Source organism: Fistularia commersonii, chromosome 3 (genome assembly GCF_037954325.1).
Source record: "Fistularia commersonii isolate RoL2024-O1a breed Wild chromosome 3, RoL_Fcom_v1.0, whole genome shotgun sequence".
Lineage (NCBI taxonomy): Eukaryota > Metazoa > Chordata > Actinopteri > Syngnathiformes > Fistulariidae > Fistularia > Fistularia commersonii.
Window position 1 is genome coordinate 7,058,942 of NC_141286.1, and position 16,084 is coordinate 7,075,025.

A 16,084-nucleotide genomic window follows, 5' to 3' on the forward strand; every position below is an offset into this window, starting at 1 on the left:
AAGCTTGCTGTTATTCTTGTAAATCTATTTTTCTTTTGCTTTTCTCCAGGAATCCACCAGGTGCTTTGAAATTGCAGATGTGGAATATTTTATGGATTCTTCTTAAGAACGGGTCTTTTATCTGAGCCGCCAGATTTGAGCAAAGTAACAATTTCCAACCAGCAATTGATCACGTTCCTATTGTTCTCTTTTAGTTTGTCTATGAGAAGCTAGCTGAAGTAGCTTGGTACGCTCACTCCGCCCCAAGGTGTGTTTGGATTTACCCCCGTTATGTCAAGAGCAGATTATTTCGGGCGAATGCAGATCAGTGAAAGAAAGAAAAAGAAATCCTTTTAAGACTTCTTGGGAATGAGGATCAGGCAGAGACGAGGGGAAGGATCCTCCTCAGCATCCTGAATGCAGATGTTATTGGTCCAAATCTGGTATTGACTCAGACAGTCTGCTTTCAGGTTGATGTTTTTTTTTCCCTGTTAATCCAAACTAAGCACCTCCTGGCTCGAGGTCGGTATTTAAAACGCTCCTCCGATGCCCATATTGCCTCTCCATCTTATCGTTCGGGCTGCTCCCTTCAGGGACGGCCGCGGCCAATCATCTGCCTCAACATAACCCTGAGTAAGTAACTCCACGTCCTCTGTCATTACGCCTATAAATCTCCTCTTTGGTCTTCCTTTCTTTTCATTTTGCTCCATCTCAGTCTGACTTTGACTTTAACAGTTATTGCTTAAACTGAATATTTGACACAAGGGTGACTCATCAGATTTTCTGTGACTCCAGGCAAGAAAATAATACGCTGACTCATGAATAAGTTTTACTGTCAGCAGCTGCGACACGGACGCCAGACTCTGAACGCTCCCTCACTTTCTCTTTCTACCCCGACCGGTCGAGGCAGAACGCCGCCCACATTGAGCGTGCGTCTATCCAAGTGGTCTGGATCTGCGGCTGGAGCCGTCTTTCAAAGTGGACGCCAACATGTTTTGGTTTGTTCTGATCTCCGGAGCTCTTTTCCTGCGTCTGCGTGGAGCTGCAGGCCACCAACCTCTTGTCTTACAGGCCGAGCTGCCGCCGCCACCGCCGCCGCTCCAGTCACTGATGGAGCCAGACAAGGCCTCTTTTCTTTTCCCAGGGGCCGTGAGAAACAGGACGGGTGCACACACATACGCACATAGACATATACATGCACGCACACACACACACACACACACACACACAGAGCTCTTAAACTGTGGCAGCAGTAACTCTCACTCTGGCCATTGTCCTCTGATCTGAGTACAGAGTGAGTCAGTGTGTGTTTCAGGGCAGGAAATATCACCAGCACTCTTCTGAACCCCACACACACTTATTTGTATTTTCTGGAGGCCAAATTCATCCGTTCATCCAAAATTCAAACCTGTTCAAATATATTATATACAAATATATAAATGGCTATGTATTTACATTACATGTAGCTATTAGGGAAAAGCATCCTTTTTTGAAAACCCTGTCTTTTGCGTCATGCGGTGTTGTAAAAGTTGGCAGGGGTGGTGGAGACGGAGATGCGTGGTTGCCATGGTAACAAAGAACGGGGCTAATTTGTAACATTCACAAAGTGCTGCGGTCGACAAAAGACAGTCCCATAAATTACCAGAGCCGGAAGATGTGATAGCTGAAAACACAATATCATACTAATGGATCCTCCGGGTGGGTCAGACAAGTGTGTGTGTGTGTATTGTGTAATTTGGCCTTCTGTAACTAAAATGAAGAGAAGCTCAGCTCTTTTAGTATCTGGATTTAATACATACCTGCGCTCACTCTCTCTCTCTCTTTCTTTCTCTCCCCCCTCCACCGTTGGCTTCAGTGTTTACAAAATGAATGCTGTTGAAGTTGCGATCCCTTTTCAGCTGAGCCTTTTATTTATGTAATTGAACAGATGGAAATGGAAGGTGTGTATGTCTGTGCTTGTTTGTGTGTCCAGATGAGTGTGTGTTGGCATCTCGCTGTGTGACTGGAACATCTGATAGCAGTCTTAGTGTAGGCTCTGTAATGGTGTTTACCTAATGGGCCATACCAAGATAGGGGAGATCAGCTCCGGATAATGACATCTGTGCCATGCACGCACACACACACACACACTAGATGTAACAACCTTTATCCTGATTTTTTTTTTTCTGCATTTTGTCCCACGCATGTGTGCAAACACACATACGGCACACAGTGCTGGCAAAGTGACATTGCATCCCTGGAGCTATAGGAAGAACTAATTGCATTGATAAATTGCACGCGTTCACTATTGATCGTTTGCGGCAGATTGCTTATTGTTCAGAGCACAGATGGCTGACGTGTGAATGTAGAGGACAACCCCCCCCCCCTCCCAAGCCCCCGTTTGGAAGCGACACAGATATAATGCGTGTGTGCTGGGATCGGAACACCGTGACAAAAACGCCACGCGTATGTGTGACAAGAAAAATGCACGTGTCAGAAATGCTAACCCCAAGGTTTGAGGATGCTGAGGCAAGGCTAACACAGCTAACAACACACAGGGTGCTAACGGTTGGGGACGTACGATGGGGAAATTGTTAGCGTCAGGCAACTATTGGATTTTAAAGCAAAAATATACAAACCCACATTTTTTTTGTGACGACAGCTGGTGATGCGTCCTCGTAGTGATCAGGGTTGTTGGTTCCGTTCCCAAGTTCAGTTGTTTATAGCACTAGATTAAAAAAAGATTAAGCTGCTGGAAAGTTCTTTATGGTCGGACCTTCGTTGGTTGTTGTGCAGTTTGAACTTGTGCGCACACACACACACACACACATGCAGTGTCAGGCTGTGCCACCTTCTGCCCGCACTTGTCAATCACCGGGATGTGGAGCCTGAAGGGCCGGCATTCTGCCCCATCCCATAGTTTGCTCCCCTCAAATTATTTGAGTGATTCCACTTGGCAGTATGTGTGACACGTGAGAGGCACGAGGTGGATAGATGTAACGATGATCATCAGATTTGATCTAAAATAAGAACTCCTGTGCAGACCTTTCAATCTTTCTCTTGGATGTGTAGCTTCATAATCATATACAACTGTACAGGTCTTATGCAATCGGCTAAAGTGCCTCTGTGGCATTTGATTATGACATCATTGCTGGACTATACATTTTCTTTATTTTTTATGTCAACTTGTTCATACACAGATGGTTGGAGATACAATCATTCCACCCCACGTGATTCTTCGGCTGAGTTTTTTTTTTTTCCAACTAAATTACTGCTTTACCTTTGATTTCATCTTCTTGGTTGGCCTCCTCCTTTCTGCCATCCTTTCTGCGGGAGGTGGGGGGATGGAAGGAAAAAAAAACAAAAAAAAAAACCCAAGTGGGATTCACCCAGGACAAATCACAGTGGGTGGTCCAGAGCAGCGTTTGCCAAAGGAAAACCCTATCATTTCTGTGCATCTGGCGCCTCTCAGTGGAAAAACGCTGTACTATAACTATAGTTCCTACAGGAGCAGTTCAAGTTCATTGTTTTTGCCCCCCCCTCACACTTTATACACTCACACACAAATATTAGTATATGTAAACATATGTATGTATATGTATTTTTGTGCAAAAATATATAGCTGCCCGGCAATTTGGTGCATGATGAAATACTCATATGAACATGATGTAATGTACTATTTGGCGCCCAATGAGCCAGATGACTCACACTCAGGCGGTAATCCATGTTATTAATTACACGTGTGTAACCCTGAAATTACGCATCACAATGGCTGCTATTATAAAAGCAGCAACCGTGCTGTAGCACAGGCGTAAGCGCCTGGTAAACCGGCCAATTTCAAGTGAGATGCTTGTGTTTACGGAGCGTTGTTTGCATTCACATTGATGTAAACAAAGATTTTTCAAACAACTTTTTGTTAAAAATGTCTCCACCGATGTTGATGTCGGAAGCAGGAAAAAAAAAAGGGAGCAAGCTGCTCGCCAGAATCTGTCCCATCTGTGATTCCAGATGTTTTCCACTGTAGCTGCAGCAACATGCTAAATCCAGTTTGTAGTTCTTACAGGCGTGTCAGTTGTGCGGTGGGAAAACGAGCAGAGAGCGGTGTATTACCGTTGAAAACTATAAAAAAAAAGGACATTTATCTCCTGCTGACAGTAAAAAGCAGTTATAAGTGATTCTATCATCAGGGTTTTATGCCAATTTATTTATGAACGTACACATTTTAAAAACATATATGTCTTATGTGGATTTAGTGGGGACATAGAACCCTTTCTTTCAGTCTGTCGCCTCTGTATTGACATTCATTGCGCAAGACATTACTGCCAAGGTGAAGTCATTTATTTTGGATTGTTTAATCGCTGGGTGGAGAAAACCGCAGCGGTCCCATGACCCGAGGCCATGAACCTCACACAACCTCATACTGGAAATATACAGTACAGTCCATCTTGGGTCATGTTGATGGCGCTGCAAAAAACAATAGATGGTTGGGAGTTAAAATATTAGCTAGATTGTGAAAACTAGTGTTACCGGAGGAGTTGATGTGGGGAACGGTTTTATGAATTTAGTGACACAAATCTGCAAATCTTTGCTTGGCTCTGCTACAGAAGGTGAGCACTTGCAGCTCATTCTGGAAGGGTTTTAGAAAAGGGGACTTCATTTGAATCTATTAACCTTTAAACAGTTAAATCAGAGAACAATGTTAATTAAAACCCGCGTCCTGCTGTGCAAGAACAGGGCTGGATTGTGCGCTCCTTCGCCTCAGGCCAGGGATATGGATTATTAGGTTTATTTTTCTTTTTCGTGTCACACGGACTGGGTTTTCTAATTGGGTTAGAGGCAACGGTTGGAATCCACGCAGGCGTAATGTTTGTTACCGAGTAACCGTGGCGAAGGCAGGAAGGGACTGGATGTGTTTGTGCGGGAACCACGTTGTCTTTATTGGACGAGGCTGATATAAAGAAAAAAAAAAAGAAAAGAAAAAAAATCAAAAAAATTTTGACCTTTTACACATTCCGTTGGTAAAATAGGTCGGCCCTCGCGACAGAGGCGTGTTCGGCGTAGAAATGTCCCGTCAAATATGAGTGCGAGGTTTTGCACATTTCCTGCCGCGTTCAAGAAGTGTCCAGCGCAGTGGAATCCCTAAGCAGCAGCTTTGTTAGGATCAACTCATTGGAATGTCTATAACGTGATACACTATAGAGATTTTTTTTTTTATAATATACCTTTTCACTATACACAGAATACATCTCTAAGAGTAGGAAAGGCTTGGTAGACACGAAAAGCTCACGTCTTCCTGGCGTGTACGGGGAGATCCCAAACATTGTCACATTGTCTCATTTCCCCCCAAATAGTTCCAGGCTGTATGTTTTTCTTCCTCCCTCCATTAGTGCTATCGCATTGCCACGTCCAACATGATTAAAAAAAAAAAAAAAAAAAAACAGGGATTAAAAGCAAATCGGAACGACTTTGCGTGACGCCAACTTGTCTGAAAGCTCGGCGGGGGAATCCTGCAACCCTGCACGTGTCAACGTCCCTGCTTTTTTTCCACGCATGTTGTTCTTGCGGCCTGCAGAGTCCTGGCTCTGTCCGGGATGACGGGGGAGGGATCAGCATCTCGTTTCTAGTGGCGATGTGATGGAGATGGTGGCTGGAGTTGGTCAGAGGGCCAACGGCACGGAGAGCGGAAACCCCCGAGCCTGGAAACCAGCCGGCAAATGTTTCACACGAAAAAAAAAAAGCCTCACTCCAGTTCTTCCGTTTCGAAGGGGCGGCGCTCAGATTCACAGTGTTTTTAAGGATCGTCTGAGGAAGACAGAGGGAAAAAAAAAATCCTTCTGGCTTGGGAGGGCTCACAGGCTGTCGGAGCGGGCATGGCAGCTGTCGCACACTCTGACGGGGTGATCCCATCCCCTGGACGGGACCGGCTTCATGTGTGTGGAGCAGGCGCCGCACACGCCCTGCCCGCAGGCCCTGCAGTGGTGCTTGGACATCACAGGGGTGAAGGTTTTGGAGCACTGGTGGCACTGGGTGATGTTCTGATCTGGAACCCAGTAGTCCGGTCGAGCTACGTCCTTCACGAAACCTGAGGAAGAGCGAGGAAGTGCTTTCATTTGGACAAATTCACAGATATCCTACTGTGACTGCACACTTAAGACACAGATGGATTGATGGGAATCGCTTTGGAGGCTCGCAAACTACGTTAATGTTCATGGAGTGAATCTACAAACATCCATCTGGGACCCACGAACGGCATCCTGGCTGTCGAATACTTATGTGTTCTATGTATCCTTCCTTAGTTGACACGCCACCTTTAACTGTAAACAGTGAACCCTCTGCCATGCCAGGTCATCTGATTTTCAGCCCGTCAAATAGTTTAAATCCTAAAGTTTAAAGATACATAATATAAAAACTCAACCTATAGAAAAACCCTCCCAAAATCAAGAGGTGTTATTTTGTGGTTGTTTTGCCAACAGAAAAATATTGCCAGTCCTAAAGATTGGACTTCTGGTGGAAATAAAAAAAAAAAAGGATGTTTTTCACAGTTTTTGCAGACAGTTGCCAGACAGCAACTGAAATGTGCGAAATTAGGATCCATCGGGAGCCAGGTACCCGGTATACAATCCATTTTAGACAAACCCACCCGAAAGGTGTAACTAGAAAATAGAAAACTGCAAGTCGAGATGTGCATTTACAATGAACCACAATGATGGGAAGTGTCAATCCAAGTTCGTTCAGCCGAGAAGAAGGACGCAGCTTCCTGTGTGACGGTGCTGAACTCACAGAGGGGGTAGTCCACCGCCGTGCTGACCATGTCCAGGGTGGACTGCGCAGCCTCCGCCACCCGCCGGGCGATCAGGCCGTGAGTCTCCACTTTACACACTGGAAGAAGATCGGGGTTTGTTGAGCGGAAAATGACAACTTTAAAAAAAAAAAAAATCTGACAAAACAATGATTCTGGAAAGAAACGACACAGCGACTGGAAGGCGAGAGCAAATATCCATGTCCATTCTGTGAATAGGCAAATTAAGATTTAGTATCGGTAAATATACTGCTCAAAAAAATAAAGGGAACACTTGAACAACACAATGTAACTCCAAGTCAATCACACTTCTGTGAAATCATAGTGTCCACTCAGGAAGCAACACAGATTCATTTTGACTTGTTTTAAGGACATTACATCAAAGTTGGATCAGCCTGGAGTTTGTTTTTACACTTTAATTTTGAGTGTGATTCCTAATCCAGACCTCCATGGGTTGATACAATTGATTTCCATTGATCATTTTTGTGTGATTTTGTTGTCAGCACATTCAACTGTGTAAAGAGCAAAGTATTTCATAAGAATATTTCATTCATTTAGATCTAGGATGTGATTTTTAAGTGTTCCCTTTATTTTTTTGAGCAGTGTATAAAAAAAAAATACAAATTAACCGTTGTGCTCGAAGGACATTGGGAAACACTCCAAGGTAATTTATAATTGCAGAAATGGGCCGGTTATTGAAAATCATCAGTATTATCTATATTAACTGTCAGCACATTTATAAAAGGCTGTTTTTCACTCTTGGATGTACATCAATTTTTATACATAACCTAATCTGTGATTTTTTTATTTGCTCTCAGCTCCATTTAGACCTTTTATGTTTGAGACAAAGCGTACATCTTTGACACCTGCAAAAAACAGTGAAATGAAAATGAAAGCTAGATTGTCTAAATGGATAAAAGGCACCACAAGGTGAAAATATGTGTGTGTTCTTTGTTTTAAGCTGAGCTGAACAATGAAAGAGCACAAAGCGGGTGAGAACAGCTCACCCTGGCTGTTGCTGTCGGCCGGTCCTCCCTGCCGGTAGCACGCCAGACAAACCCTGACAGGTCCGCTGCCCCAACCGCGCTCTGGGACCGGCATCCTGTGGCTGGAGCAGGAATGGCAGAAACCCTCGCCGCAGGAGCGGCAGTGGTGCTTCCTCTCCGCCTCCTCGAACACCTTCTGACAGCCGTGGCAAGCCTGAGGAGCTCGAAGAGAGGGGGGCGACTGATTGCAACTGGGGCACGTTCTTGTGAAAAAAAGCTGCCGGGTTTTTAAAGGGGAGGCTGTTTTTTTTTTGCTTGTGATGTTTCAGCACTCACGGTGATCTCAGTGTTGGATCTCCAGTACGGCGGCGCCACCTTGTCCGTCAGCCACGAGGTGACAGCTTTGGTGGGGCCGGTGCTGTAGTCAGACACCGACTGCATCACGTAGTTCATCCCGTCCAGCACCCTCTGGGCCGCATTCTGATGGTTGGTGAGGAAGGAGTCCGACTGGGGAGGAGATTACACTTTAAATTGCTCCAATCGGACACAGTTGAGGCCTGACTTAAGAGTACATCAACTTTTCGAGACGCGAGCTGTCGCTCAGTCGATTTTTTTTGCTTTATGATACGAGCCAGGATCCGAGTTACGAACGAGGAAAATGAACGTTTGACACCGATGTAACCGCCGCTGTCCATGTAATGGCATCTGGTGAAATCTGATGTGCTACCCGCCACTAGGTAGCCCTGCGAAATTCATGGCTAAACATGAGTGAGGTTTTGTCGACTTGTCCATGAAGAAATTGAGAAGTTGTTGGTGAGATACCATGACAGAGAGCATCGACTGTGAGAGGGCGCAAGGCATTTACAGGGACTCGGTTGTGGCAGACTGCAGGAATGTCAACAGTCATTCAAAGCTGGTCGGAGACGGTTTGATCATTTTAAAAAGAAGACTTGCATTCACTGCGTTGCTAAATTAAGTTTAGCCAGCAAAGTGCAGCAGAGTGTGCAAGGTAAATATAGTGAGAATTATAGCCTTAAGTGAGTAAGTTAAGCAATGGAGCATGAAATGAAAAGCTCCAACTTCCACTACCAGTGGCATCTTCGTCCAATCTTCAAGGTAAATACACTTAAAAGTTTATTTCTTTACATTCTCTTTCATAATATATCATTATTTTTCATTTATTATGATTTAAAAAGTACATTTTTGTTACTTAAAAATACATAAAACCTCAGGGCTGGAGCACATTGATAGTGTTGCAATTTATTTTAATGGGGGAATTATATTTGATATACCAGCAAATTGAGTCATGAGCTCGCAACTCATGACACGCTCATGAAACAAATAAAACTCGGAAATCACGGTCTTACTGTAAATAGCATAGAAAATGAAAACCAAAATAATGTTTTACGAAGACTGTTTGATTTGCGGATTTCAAGTGAGTGGGTGAAACTAGCGTGGACGTACTCACCCCCTCCCACACGTGCTTGACCTCTGAACGCACCACGCTGCTCTCTGGGTCCTGGTTTCCGATCCAGTACTGCCTGCTGCGATAGATGACACCGCAGCTGGGACACTCCAACACATAGCTGGGAGGAGATGGGGGGGGGGGTTGTAAGTGTCAGGTGGCTTGGTGAAGGGTAGAGAAAAGGAGTGCTTAACCTACCCTGACCAGGCGAACTTGGCCAGTCCGAACCACGGGTTGTCGGATGAAGCTGAAGTCTTGGGCACAACTGTCATCTCCCTGCCGGCTTCATAGCACCGCTGAGGAGTTTCGTTATTTTTTCCCAGTTAAAAATGCAAGAATAATAAGTAATCGTTGACAGGGGCTGCGAATCGGGCCTCTGATCAGATGACCTGTTTAAGGCCTCGCCTGCGGCTCACCTTGCAAATTAGGACCTTGTTGTTGTACTGGTGGGCATACTGGCACAGTCCATCTGCCATGTGGGGGACCCTGTCTCTCAGATGGTTCATTCCGTTCTTGCAGCGGATGCTGGAACAGACAGACAGACAAATATTCCGGCACTGGTTTAAAACCCTAAAACTTAATGTTTTATGATTAAATTGGAACTTGACTGGTTTGACTCAGGATTTTAAAATGACAGGCTTCTTCAAACTTCTACCTAGTGCAATGAGTTAGTCCAGGGAAGAACCTGCTCGGGTCCACTTTAATCATTTCTCACACTAACCTAAGTGCGTCAGGAGCCGAAACGTCTTTCCAAAACACATGGAAAATACATTAAATTTTTATTTCTCCCTCTGCTGAGGAAGAAAAAAAGAAAAGAAACACTTGGGGCTCCTGAGAATGAAATTCCGTGTGCAAGTTTTTCCATCTGACGGGAAAGCATTCCATTACAAAGATGGACAAGAAACAAAAGGGTATTTTTTCCCCCATCTCAAATTGATCCTGCCAGTTGCATTCAGTCAATTGTTTTATCACCAATGTGGAAATGTCTGTCCAGGCTGTGCAATAAATTTAGTAATGACTTTATAAGCTGAAGAAAAGCATTGAACCCTTATAATTCCTTGGGAATCTCGACCTTCCAGCGACATTGACTGCTAAAAGGATAAAACATCACCACTCAAACGTCAAGCCAATTCAGTGAGTCACCGTTACTTAAGGCCAGAAATGGGTTTAATGAAACCACACTGAGCAAATTTTAATCAGCTTATTCTTGACAACACATTTCTGCCTAACTCAAAGACATGGCCTCCCATTGTTTCTGAGACATTATGTATTGTCACGAAAATGGGACCAACGCACAGACGAGCCGGTGTCATGACAACGAGCCGGCGTGTGAAAACCCCCCGGAAAAGTACCCGGTGACGTACTTGCAGCTCAGACATGCAGCGGAGCAGGTAAAGTACTCATCGGGGAAGAAAGAGTACAGAGTCATCTTGTCGTCTGACAGTTCCCCGCAAAAACGGTCGCTCAGGCCCTGATGTGATGTGGCAAAGAGGAAAAAAAACAACAACAATGGCATGAAAAATAAATTCATCTCTGCACCAAGGCGTCGCCTTGATGTCTACTTCACGGTGTCCACAAGTCCACCTCTTACCTCCAGAGCGTGGTACACTATACCAGGTTGGCGTGGGGACCGGGTGTGAGTGTTATTCACTTGCTGCTTCACGGCCTCCAGCAGCCCGTTGTAGTCGGTGGGGGGGATGATGGTCTGAGTGCCGACGTACTGGACCGAACTGAAGGCCTCGGTGCCCAAGCCAAGGTCATGGAATCGCTTTTGGAGTTGAGTGTCCGCGTGGCCCGCTGACTTCAAATCTACAGATGGGTGGGAAAGCCTCAAAATTGGAACCCAAAAGGAAATAGGATGGGGCTGCGTTTTATAGGTCTAGCTCTGTAGGGTGGAAATGAATCAACTGATCAAATTGACAGCATATGAGTAGATTCCAATCAAAGCAAAAATTATATTAATATTTTTTTTGGATTGCATAATCACAGACATGAAACATTTCCATTTCAAGTCAAAGCACTTTATTTATCCCCAAAGGGCAATCTCATCTCTTTGGCTTTAACCGTTATTCAAAACAGGTTTTCACCCAGAAGGCTTGTATCAAAAAAAAAAAGCAAAAGAATGATTTCCTTCCCTCACCGTGTCCAAGCAGCTGGGTGTGTGTCGTCTCCTGGAAAACGATGATAGCGGGCCCGAGACATGAGAGAGGCACATCCAGGCCGCAGCGACTGGAGAGAGCCCTCAGCTCTGGGGTGAAGTGCTTCAAATAGGCCCCCGAAGCGCTGCTCAAGAACTGGAACATGTCATTGTGAAGCCGTTCAGCTCGGGTTCGATACACAACGATGTCAGACACCGCCAGCACCTGGATGGGATGTGGGGGAGGGGGGGGGGTTATAAGACAGAGGTTGCATCTTTACTCAACAAATGCAAGGGCTTTTCCTGGCTCATAACTACAAGAGGTTGGTTTATAAATGCACACATGCCTGTTATGTGCTTTCACCAGGCTAAGTATTCGCAGAGTTCTAGTTAGTCCTAATAAAAAACTGTAATGCAAAAAAAAAAAAAAAACACCATCTGTACCAAACACTTTATCCACTACTGTTTAAGAAATATTTACTTTTAAATAATAAATTCAAAAGCAATTGTTTTCCTTGACAGTGATCAAGAGCTACTGAGGCGTAATTACATTCATGACCAGTTCTGAGCCAACCACGGGCTCTAATTCAGGTATTATTTTCCTAATGTACATCTAAATACATATATTGTTCTTTATCATATATGACAAACTTGACTTTCTATATCACCAGCTATCATCAGATCAGCCGGAGCCACTATTTTGTCGTGACAAATAGGAAGAAACCATTTGAAATGAAAGCAAGACATTACTGAATGCTGATATTTGGTAGTGGCATAGCTGTTTGACCCCACTTGGCAGAGGGATGACAGCCAAAAGACTTTACCTTCAGCAGAAGCCTCATTCTCTGGTTTTGATTTGCCGAAGCTCCCAGCAGGCCTTCGGTATCCAGGACAACCAAGCCGAGGCTTGGCTCATAGGCTGCCCACACTCCCACTGTACAGGAGCTGGGGGACTTGGACGTAAAAAACACGGTCTCGCCACCAAACAGGACGTGGTTGAGGGTGTGGGACTTGCCATCACCAGTGTTCCCAAAGATTGAGATAACTTTGACGCCCGCCACGTCCCCACAGCCAAGTCTGTCCAGGAACTCTGATTCATCGCGGACCTGGTGACGACCAGAAGACCAAAAAGAGGGGTTACAAGGGATCTTCAGCAGAAAGGGACAAGTTGGATTATAAAACTGCAGCCGTGGTGGATGTTATAGCCACCAAGCGTTGCCTTTTTTTCAACGATCCTGATGGATCCTTCAGCGGTCTCTGTCTCTGTGCACAAGAATCGCTACCTGAATCATGATGCTTTGACAACACGCACCTGCCCAACAAAGACATGGCTAATATTTTTATGGCGTTTCAGGTATAAACACGTCAACTGCACTACTAGGACATACTTGGGAGTCCTCTTTCAGTTATATTTATGTGGCAGCCATCAAATCACTAATCTGATTGTGAAGTGACAAGGTGTCACTAAACTTCAAGCACTCTTATATGTACTTGTACTTTTTGAGAGGCGGCCCGTTTGGCTTCGTACTCACTTTCCAAACAAAGGAACTACAGGGTTGGGAAATGGCTCGGTCACTATCACCTGCACTTTGATCTGACGTACAAGACTTCAAATACACAGCGACTTCCAGCAAGTCAGCTGCGTCAGAGATCCACCGGTGAGTTTCCCCGACGACAAAAAAACCCTAACAGTATCTGGATCTCGAAGGAAGCACTTTCTTCCGAGTTGCTGTGAGCCTTATGTGGTAAAGACGGAAGAGAATGGCCTTTAAAGCTACAATACATATGAACGTTATACTAATGCAACGAGAAATTGTCACAAACGTCCAGCGACTATATTGATTCTAACGTGATAATTTACTAGTTAGGTAATTTATGTTTACATGAATCTCGTTCTTTTTTACGAAAGTCAACTGGTTATTTCCAATATCAGACTTTATTTCATCTGACTTCTCTTAGCTTAGCGGCTAGTTGTTAGCTACTGTTTAGCACAGTTTGCCGTTAGCTAACTTAGCTAACTAACCTGCAGGTTTTCTTGCTCGTCCACCAGCAGGAAGCTCCGCGCCCCGGCCGCTCCCTCCCCGACTTTCGCCGGGTTAACTGACATCCCCTCCATTTCCTTTACTAATATTTCAGACATCGTTGTCCCTTTTAGTCAAGGCATGTTTGTAACGACTGAGGCCAGGGCGAAAACTTCAGCCACACTCCTGCCTTCTGTCAATCACAACAACAGCGCGTGTACCGCTGACGCTGCAGGAGGAGCCACTGATGACGCAAGCGGTGACGAAGCACGCATCGTGCGTCCGTCCTCGGCGCGTTGGCGCCATCTAGTGGCCACTCATCGCAGCGCAGCACTGCAACTCACAAACTTCCAAAATGAGCAAGACTGCATAAAATTGAAATGAGATTGTGAACTCGCGACCCACAGTATTACTTTCTCAACTCAATTTTTTTTTTGATTTACCCCTCTGCAAAAATTAAAGGTAAAACAAGCCCATCAATTCCAGTTTTTCTAAGCTGCCATGCATGCAAAAAAAAAAGACTGAATGATCAAATAAAAGGCTGCAGATTGAATCAAAGTTTCCCATTAACTGTGGTGCACTACTATCTTTGAGCTGCTTGCTAATGTTCATTAAATATTTGTTAGCACAGATCTATAAATATCACATGTCACTAGATGGCTTAAGGCGGCGCCACTGCTGCTAACATGACATGGAGAAAGAAATTCCTGCATTTCAGCTCCTCCGTTTTGGCACGGCCCCGCCTGACCACCGTCTCATTCTCTTTTCCTTCTTCCCTCTCTAAAATGGTTGCGAAGTAATGTTGGGGTTCCCGGGGAACTCAGAATACCAAACTGCTGCAAGAAACCAGTGTAATATTCACCTACATACTGTATAACTTAATGGGCTGGCAAATGTTATTCAGCTTGTGCAGGTAGGGACAGCCAAGCAGATGGAGTGAGGGGTTTGGAGAAGGTCCCTGGCCTTTGTGCCAAGCTCAACCATGAGAGACAAATGTCTGAAAGAATCAATTATAGCACTACACTCAACCCATTGCCCTTGATTAATGAATAATTAAAACTGCTCAGAGCAGAACTGTACCTGGCATAGATAACATGAGATCTGCCACGCGTCCATCACCGTGCAGCTGCTGATGGAAGGTTGTGTAGACACACTGTCTACTCCATTGGCCAAATTAAACACCATAAACCCGCTGTGAACGACAGTCGGATACAAGTGTGCGCTCACGGGCTTAATTCCTCGGTCTTACATTCCAAAGTGTCGGCTTCGGTATAATGTGTACCATTCGAAACCATTAGACTGTTTTAATATTCAGCACAGTTCAACAGAAATCTGGTTCTACATGGCCGGGGCACAATTTTTCCTACAATTCGTCAGGAATCCAAACATGATTCAATATTCAGCGACACGCAAGGGGGTTGAGACATCTAAAAACCCCTACTGGGTCAAAAAAAAAAAAAAAAACTCCAAGAAATGGACTTTATAATGATGTAGGAGGCGCACCTTGTTGGGAAATTCTAAATATTTGCATACTAATATATTCTTGAATTAATATTGAGGAGGAACAGTTGTAATGTGATGACTATTAATATCAAGTCAGACCCCACATTTTAGTGCTTGATAGTCAACGTCTTAATGCAACTTTGTCGAGGGTTGGTAGGTTCTCACACGCACCCAGTACCTTCATCTCTATTTCTACCTCCAACTTCAAGAAGATTATATTTTCCATTAATGCAATGAAATGGAGATTTGTCATTTGCTGAGTGTGAACTTCAAAAAATACAGGAAGTGACCCGTCTGCTGGAGGTTAAACTAATTCTGCAACTTGAGATGGCTGATGTTGACCCCGACATTTGAATTTAAGCTGTAATATTTTCCTTTTTTAAAACATTTTAGAGGAAAAACGAAAAGGAAAGTGCCTCTTTGCAACAGGAATAACTCAAACGATTTTTTTTTAATCATGTTCGTGTCTCACCTGGGTGGCACAAATCTATCATTATATTAGCATCAAAAATAACTTGTGAATTTTGTGAATCACCCTCCCCTGCCTGGCTTTGCGGATCCCCTGCGTCGTCCATCATCGACCGTTGTGTGTGTATGTGTGTGTGTGTGTGTGTGGGGGGGGAGGGAGGGGGTGCAGCAAAGTCCCGGGGAAAAGAATGACAGACAGTCCCGCGACCCAACCTTGACATAACTGTAGACATTTTACTAACAAATTCGGATCCGGGGGGCTGGCTTTGCCCCCTGACAGGTCCGAGGCGGGACTGTAGTTTTTACTTACAGCGCAACCCGCGCCGGTACTTGTAGTGCGCTCGCTCGGCATGTTTCATGTTGACATGCGTAAAAAACTACACTTCCCCGATGCTGTCACGGAGCGCTCCCGCCTCCCATTGGCTGCGCGCTGCAGCCGCAGCCCAGGAGAATGAATGAAATTGAAATAGCTGCTACATTACATGTACAATACCGGGGCTCTGCGGTGTTGCATTCTATCATTTTACTATATCAAAAATGGCCACAGCGGTGCAGAACCCCCTCAAATCGTAAGTACTTGCGCGTTTCCGACTCGCCGGGCTTTTTTGGTGTTTGTGCATGCTGTCAGTGCAATTGAGGAGCTAGAAATGGGAAGATTCCCCCCCCCCTCACACACACACACACGCACACACACACACATACACACACACACACACACACACCACCCTCCGTCACCACCACCACCAC

The 16,084-nt window shown here is 44.9% G+C and overlaps 2 protein-coding genes across 6 annotated transcripts in view; one reads left to right on the forward strand and one right to left on the reverse strand.

Annotated features, from left to right (window-relative positions):
• Positions 1-4,870: 4,870 nt before the first annotated feature.
• On the reverse strand, positions 4,871-13,583 carry LOC147235366 (zinc finger FYVE domain-containing protein 1). Its single transcript, XM_086143431.1, has 12 exons — positions 13,369-13,583; positions 12,170-12,451; positions 11,349-11,571; positions 10,800-11,017; positions 10,573-10,679; positions 9,625-9,733; positions 9,407-9,504; positions 9,212-9,329; positions 8,080-8,250; positions 7,765-7,957; positions 6,739-6,837; positions 4,871-6,040 (listed from the first exon to the last, which is right to left on the reverse strand). The coding sequence occupies exons 1-12, from the start codon at positions 13,483-13,485 to the stop codon at positions 5,808-5,810; spliced, it is 1,968 nt and encodes a 655-aa protein (XP_085999557.1). The 5' UTR covers positions 13,486-13,583; the 3' UTR covers positions 4,871-5,807.
• Positions 13,584-15,707: 2,124 nt separating this feature from the next.
• Positions 15,708-16,084, forward strand: part of dpf1 (double PHD fingers 1) — a 57,211-nt gene continuing 56,834 nt past the window's right edge. For all 5 annotated transcript variants that reach the window (XR_015104544.1, XM_086143444.1, XM_086143453.1 and 2 more), the window contains exon 1: positions 15,708-15,906. Coding sequence is in view for 4 of the 5 variants with exons in the window: in XM_086143444.1 (XP_085999570.1) it covers positions 15,875-15,906 (32 nt within the window). In the remaining variant the exon portion in view is untranslated. The remainder of the gene's footprint in view (positions 15,907-16,084) is intronic.

Excerpts from the sequence above, each read along its gene's own strand:
- LOC147235366 (XM_086143431.1), bottom strand. The coding sequence starts at position 13,485 with ATGTCTGAAATATTAGTAAAGGAAATGGAGGGGATGTCAGTTAACCCG. Across the intron at positions 11,018-11,348 it reads CACCCAGCTGCTTGGACACG|ATTTGAAGTCAGCGGGCCAC; the intron begins GTGAGGGAAGGA and ends ACCCATCTGTAG. Across the intron at positions 8,251-9,211 it reads TCAAGCACGTGTGGGAGGGG|TCGGACTCCTTCCTCACCAA; the intron begins GTGAGTACGTCC and ends TCTCCTCCCCAG.